At 32.1% G+C, this 7,391-nt stretch overlaps 1 protein-coding gene across 1 annotated transcript; it reads left to right on the top strand.

The window, feature by feature from the left end:
* Positions 1-634: 634 nt before the first annotated feature.
* On the top strand, positions 635-5,225 carry LOC108474426 (uncharacterized). Its single transcript, XM_017776338.2, has 4 exons — positions 635-2,640; positions 3,130-3,441; positions 3,616-3,707; positions 3,994-5,225. Exons 1-4 carry the CDS (start codon positions 1,669-1,671, stop codon positions 4,868-4,870), a joined length of 2,253 nt encoding a protein of 750 aa, XP_017631827.1. The 5' UTR covers positions 635-1,668; the 3' UTR covers positions 4,871-5,225.
* The last annotated feature ends 2,166 nt before the right edge of the window (positions 5,226-7,391 follow it).

Below are 7,391 nucleotides of genomic sequence, written 5' to 3'. Positions count from 1 at the left end.
TTATTGTTAAAAAAGTTAATTTCATAAGTGGATTAAAATATCTTATTTATTTAAAATTTTAAATATTAATTGAAAGGGCTTGATTAATTTTTAATTTCATTTATGAATGTATGGATAATTTTATAAAAATTATATAAAAATAATGAGATTTTGGTTAAAATGATAAAATTAAAACATTAAAATGATAATGTTCTAAGTTCAAGTCTTATTAAATCTATTTATTTTAAAATTTTACGTAAAGTATAAAAGGATAAAAATATCAAAATTTTTAAAACCATTTTGACGGTCGAACTGATTTATCGGTTTGACTCGATTAAAATCATAAAAGTCTAATAAAAGTTAAAAGGTTAAATATTAGATAAATAAAAATTAAGTTTAACGAGTCTATATCGGTTCATAGATCAATCGACTCAATGTCATTTATAATAATATTTACTAATTTATTAAAAATAAAAATTTAATAATTTTTATTGAATTGTAGCTCAATAATTGCTGAATTCATAAATAAATATTAAAATAGTTTTTAATAAAAAACTGAAATATTAATTAAAAACTTAAATAAATTTATAAAAAATAACTTATTCTCTCTACCAAAATATTCCTATTTCAATCGATTCTTGTAAATGTCTTCTTCAAATCAAAACCCAAATTTGAAGTTCAACAAAAAAGAATCAAAACCCAAATTTACTTCATAATATTTGGCTCCAAAAAAACATTAAATATGAAAAAATATATATATAAAATAAAACCCATTTCTTTATCCTAAGGTCTCTCATGTTTGCCTAAGTACTGGGAACTCAATCTTGAAGCCAAAGTGTAGGTCAAGGGTTCCATGTTTGGTTTCTTACAGTATAGGTGTTGTCAGATTCTGACACACAATTTCTATCTTATTTTCTCTCTCCCCCTTTTTTTTTAATGTTATGTCATTCATATAGTGAACCATTCAATTTTTTCTCCTGTATTTTCCTTTTCACTTACTTTTCCTGGAAAATTTTCAGCTATAACTTCAAGTTTCAGCCCTTCTTAAAAGCTGTATTTTCCTTGTATATTATGTGACTTCAAAACCAACCCAAAGTTTATCAAGTTTTCTTTTCACCCTTTTTCACCATTACCATATTGGGTTTTGGAAATTATATTGTTTGTTCATTTTTCTTATCTGGATTTGGTGGATTATATTTGGTAATTTTTCCCTCTTTTGTTATTCCTTTCTTGTACTACCATTTTTGTTTATTTTTACTAGTAATTTATTTAAAATAATCCCATTTTAATTCAATTTTTTTGGGGTTTTTTTGTTAATAAATCTCTTCTGGATTGTCGTCCTTCTTTTTCTTTGTTATAGACCAATATTAAAGACCCCTCTGAATATTGTACAATATGAACCCTTTGTTTATGGTAACATTTTTTATTTCACTATAAAACCATAATCCCAATCTTAACCTACCATCTGTTTGTCAAAATCCCTAGCTGTAATTATTGATTCCTTGTTTCAACTTGTGTTTTGTCACTTTTTTCCAATCTGGGTATTCACAAAAAGTCCTTTTTTTTTCAGTTTCTTTCATTAAAGGTCTCTTTGATTCTCTCTTTTCATATAGAAAATCTTTGGGTTTTCATTTTCTTGGGGTTTTTTTGTTGTTGTTGTAAAAGTAATGCAAATTGGAGGCGTCCAAAATGGCAAATCTTGTTCCAGGGGTTCTTTTGAAGCTTTTACAACATATGAACACTGATGTTAAAGTTGCTGGTGAACATAGGTCATCATTATTACAAGTAGTGAGTATAGTTCCTGCATTAGCAGGTGGTGAGTTGTTCCCTAACCAAGGTTTTTATCTTAAAGTTTCAGATTCATCTCATGCTACATATGTATCATTGCCTGATGAACATGATGATTTAATTCTTAGTGATAAGATCCAATTAGGTCAGTTTATACATGTAGACCGGTTAGAATCCGCTTCACCGGTTCCGATTCTTCGTGGGGTTCGACCGGTTCCCGGTCGGCACCCTTGTGTGGGAAGCCCTGAGGATATTGTTGCAACTCATTCTCTTGGGTTCCTCAATAATGGTAGTAAAAGTGGGTTGGGTTCAAAACCTGGAGAGAAAGTTAAGTCACCATCAAAAGTGGTGTTAGGTAGTGGTTATGGTGGAGAGAAAGGGAAATCTGTCGGGAGTAGATCAAATGTTGGATCAAAGGATGATGGAACGGATAAGAAAACAAAACCAGGTTCTTTGACTCGAACTAAGTCTTTATTGAGTAAACCGGCATTGAGTGTGGATGTGAAGAAGGATTCTTCAGGGAAATTGAAAGCTTTAAGTTCACGGTCAATTCCTTCGTCCCCAACAAGTTGTTACTCGTTGCCAACTTCTTTTGAGAAGTTTGCAACCAGGGTTAAGCATCAAACTGAAATAAAGGGGATGAAGAAAGGAAGTCCCAAGGTGGGATCTTTGGAGAAGACAAATTCCTTTAATGGGCCAAGTTCAACTGGAAAGAAAGCACCTGTCATCAAAACTTTGGTTCATGGGATTGAATTAGGGGCAAAGGCTTTGAGAAAGAGCTGGGAAGGGAATATGGAAGTAAAGGGTAAGAACCATTTGAACAAACCAAAGGCAACCAAGCATGATACCAAGGGAGAATCTCGGAGCATTTCGGTATGTATTCTTGTTCTTGGTCTGTTGTCTCTAACCATATAAAAGATAAGAAAGTTTAAAATAAGAGATAATAGAATCTGTTATGTTCTTTTGCCGAACATTGGTTTTTACTATTCTATTTTAGTTGTTAGATTTCCGGACTGGTATTTCTCGAAGGACATGATTTGATACTTGGACAGTGCTATTAAGTGTAGGGGTCGTTTAGTTTTTACTTCAATTTGCAGTAGATTTTTTTGAAGTGCTTGATGCGTGTTAGATATAGGTACATCAGAGCTTAAGGTTTGGGCACTGTAGAACGATTCGATCTATTTTTGTGGATTTTGATCGAAAGAGTTTAAGCATTGAATACGACTTCTCCTCCCCTATTATCTTCTAATGTCAAAAATGTTCTAGAATTGGAAGTACATGCGAATTATTTCTTCATTGTCTTGAATTCATGTTTCATTGAGCTACTTTTTCCCCATCTTATAATTGTAATTTCAATGCCAGGCTCCAAGGAAAAGCACATCAAGTGAAAAGTTGTCGTCCAGGGAGGAGACTAAGCTCCCGACATCTACCAGGTCATTAAAAGAGGAGAGCAAACCTCAGGTGTCAACTAGGAAAGTCGTGGGAAATGGAATGTCGAGTGACCATGACAAACAAAACAAACCCAAAACGTATGTTGGGAATAAATGCGGAGAACCAACTAATAATGGTGGCCTTGGAAACTTGGTTAAGGTTCAGATCAATAGTAAAAGATTGACAGATGGAAGTAGTGTTTCATGGGGCTCACTCCCCTCTTCACTTTCGAGGCTCGGGAAGGTATGAATATATGACTTTTGGAAGCCTTTGGGACCATACGATATACTTTTTGCATGGCTACAACAACTATTAATCGATGTTTAAGGGTCATTGCTTGTCTTTGACACATTCTAGCATTGGGAAATATATGGTTGCTTCTTTTATTCATGCCAAATTTTGTGTTTGTTGTTACAGGACATCATGAGACACCGGGATGCAGCGCAAACAGCTGCAATAGAAGCTTTACAAGAGGCTGCTGCTTCTGAGAGCTTACTTCGATGTTTAAGGTACGGATTTTAAACAATAAAATGAAGAAATTTGATTGAAGAAAATTCCAAAATGAGGAATCATCAACTATGTTAAATGTCTTTGTTTTGATTCTCTTTACCACTTTGTCAAATTTATTAATATGTTTGTGACAGAAACCTGTAAAACATGCTAATCTCGATGGAACTATACTTTCCCCAATCAATTGTTTCTATTGTATCCTCATTTTGCATGTCTTCGGTCTTGCCGGAAAACTTTTTGTTCTTTGCTTTTATGACATATTCGGTATACTATTTTATCTTGCAGCTTATATTCCGATCTTACTACCTCGGCCAAGGAAGACAACCCTCAGCCGACCGTGGATCAGTTCTTGACTCTCCATGCAAGCTTGAATAATGCTCGCATGGTTGCAGATTCTTTATCGAGAACTATCCCAGCCGGTTCATCTCCGGAATCGGAAGGTACCGTATCAGAAGAGGCAGTAAAAGTCGCATCAGATAGACGGAAATATGCAGTTTCGTGGGTGCAAGCCGCATTGGCTACCAATATGTCATCATTCTCTGTATTTACCAAAGAACATCATTCAACCTCGATTCATGGTTCAGCTTTTGCACAAAGCCAGAAGATCATCCCTGCCAACCAAAACATGTTAATTCTTGAACATTCGGCTAAGAACGGTTCCACAAAAACCCAAGTAAAAGCCCGTCCGGTAGTTGGTTCTAAGCTTGTAGCACAAGGTGTTCTTCGTAAACCCGGGAATGGCTCAGCTCTTGGTCCCAAGGCTTCGGTTCAACCACCACCTGAAATATGGACAAGGGGAAATGGCCTTGATGAAGTTGTTGACATGGCAGATATGTTGCAAATGGAATCCCAAGATTGGTTCCTAGGATTTGTCGAGAAATTCTTGGATGCCGATGTGGACACATCTGTTCTATCCGACAACGGTCAAATAGCCGGGATGTTGACACAGCTCAAGAGTGTTAATGATTGGTTAGACGAAATTAGTTCGAGTAAAGACGAAGGTGAGACACCCCCACATGTTTCGTTAGAAACAGTTGATCGGCTCCGGAAGAAAATATATGATTATCTTCTTACACATGTAGAGTCTGCCGCCGCAGCTCTAGGTGGTGGATCACAGTCGTCACCTCCCATCCGAACAGTTGAAACAAAAGCGAGAAAGTAACTCATTCGATGATCATTAAAATGCGGTTAGGCACAACGAAAGCTGGAGCCGAAGTCAGTTTACCGATTCATTGATATGTATATAAATCCTACATGGGTTTGGAGGTATAGATGCATAAAATGTCAAAAAATTAGGGTTTCAATTGAAAGTTGAGGTGATTTCATTTTCTTTTTCTTCTTCCTCCCCATATTGGTATTTGTTGCATGCAATTTATACAAATGAAAACAGTTTGAAAGGTATTTATACAACTCATTTCCAATGGCAATGAGATATTGTTTTCCTTTGGTAAAAATATGTTATAAGTCCTTGTAATATTCGTAAATGTGAAATTTAGTTGTATTTTTAAATTTTAAAATTTAAGTTTAATTGTTAATATCGATAAGCTTATTTTGTTATATTTAGGTTTATTATAACATTAATTTAAAATTAGATTGAACTCAATTGAATCCTATTATAGAAGCTTCAACTCGGTTTAAAGTAAAATTAAACCATACAACTTAGCTTGATTAAGTTGTTAATTATGATTTGTACATAAATATTTTAATTTATATTTAAATAACAAAATAAATTTAGGATTTCAGTTTTAAAGATTTATATTTTAAAATGTAATAATTTAATATACCAACACGTATTTTTATTGATCAATGAAAATATTTATAATTTTAAAATTTATATTTATAGAAATTGAAAATATAAATAAAATAAAATTCTATTTCTAGTCACCGTCAGAATCATGAAGTATATCAAACTTATTTTGATCTTGATAGGCATCCACTTCGTAATAAAATATTTATAACACACCTATTTGAATGTCTATAAGTAGATAATGTACCTCATTAAATCGAAAAATTATTTTATAGATTATTCCCACCACGTCATTTATGGCCCATTTTCAATTATTTAATTATTTCAACAATTTTTCCGTGTAATTGATACATAATTTTGGTAATTTTTTACCCTTAACTCTGAATTTTGAACTCGTTCGAGGTTTAGAGTTCGTGGTTCATGGTTCGAGTTTGAGTTCAAGTTTGGGGTTTAGGGTTCAACGTAAAAAAATTACCAAATTATATGTCAATGACATGATTTTTTTTTTGAAATGTCATTAAATAATTTAAAAAGGGAATATGGATGATGTGGTGGAAAGGGTCTATAAAATAATTTATCCGTTAAACTTTATTAACGTAAAAGCCTTTTGAGAAAAAAAAATTATTAGTGAAGGAAAAAGAATACAAATATTTATAATACGCAAAACAAGTTATCTCATTACAAATTTTATCAAGAAAATTCAGCGAGACAAAATATGAATTAAAAATATATATAACGCGTATTTACTGTCATTCATAACAACCAAGTAAAATATTATACTCAAGTATTAAAATATTCATAACAATATTAAAAATATTAACATATATAATAATTAAATAATTAAATGGAATTAAATATTAAAAGATTAAACATTGACTCACTTCAAGTTACAAAACCTAAAGGAACAACCTTTGTCTTTGTTTCTAGTGGTACAGCTTTAAAAAGTTGCGTGGCCCATGAGTTTGTGCAACAAATTGATGTGTTCTTTTTCTCCGCCCGTCCAAGGACTGCTTTTTTCACGTGATATCAACTTCAAAAGGTTCAAATTTTCACACTACACATCTCGTTTTACCATTCAGCCAATCACACCTCTTTTCTAGTTGATTGAATTTTCTTGGTCATTTATTAACATCCATTTTGCCATCAACGCCCTCTCGTTTGGTACAGTTGATAAAGACGAATAGATTGGTGTGGTTGTTTGAATTGGTTTAATTATTCGATTTAATCGGTTTTTTAATTAAATTGAATTAGTCAGTTGAATTTGTTGGATCATATTTTTAAATATTTTTATTTTATGAATTTTTAATCATTTATATAATCGAATTAGTCGAACTAATTAGAGACAATGAACTGAAATTTTAATTGGTTTGATCTCTGATTTAATTCTGAAAATTTTGAGTTTAGGTTTTCGAGATTTTGTCATGCACAATTATATGTATGGGTTTTTGAGGCCCGTATAATTGTCATGTATGAGTTTTAATTTAGTTCGTTAATTTTAGTCCGAACTGTATCAATTCTTAGTCTATTTATGCTGCAATAGTTTGATTCTACTTTATGATTATTCATATGGTATATGGTTTGCTTGTACTACAAGTGTGTTATAGTTTGATATTTGTGGCTACTTGATCATGTATTTGTATTGTACTTTGTATTCATACCTGATAACCTAATCATATCATTGACAATTAGGGATAGCTATTCGAATTGCAAAATTCGAGTTGTTGTTTTTTGGATTTAAATAATATTCAAATCTAAATTTTAAATTTATTGACCGTTACTGATTTGAAGCGAATCCGGATAAAACCAAATATTCATTACTTAAATTTTGAATTTAAATATTCAATCTACCTTATAATTTTGATTATATATATATAATGATTTAAATATTTGAGAAATGATTGAAAATTTTGAATGCTTTCTTTGCATATGAATAATA

The sequence above is a fragment of the Gossypium arboreum genome, chromosome 3, assembly GCF_025698485.1.
Source record: "Gossypium arboreum isolate Shixiya-1 chromosome 3, ASM2569848v2, whole genome shotgun sequence".
Classification (NCBI taxonomy): Eukaryota; Viridiplantae; Streptophyta; class Magnoliopsida; order Malvales; family Malvaceae; genus Gossypium; species Gossypium arboreum.
Note: the sequence above shows the minus strand (reverse complement) of the source record. Positions and strands in the feature narration are given on the sequence as shown.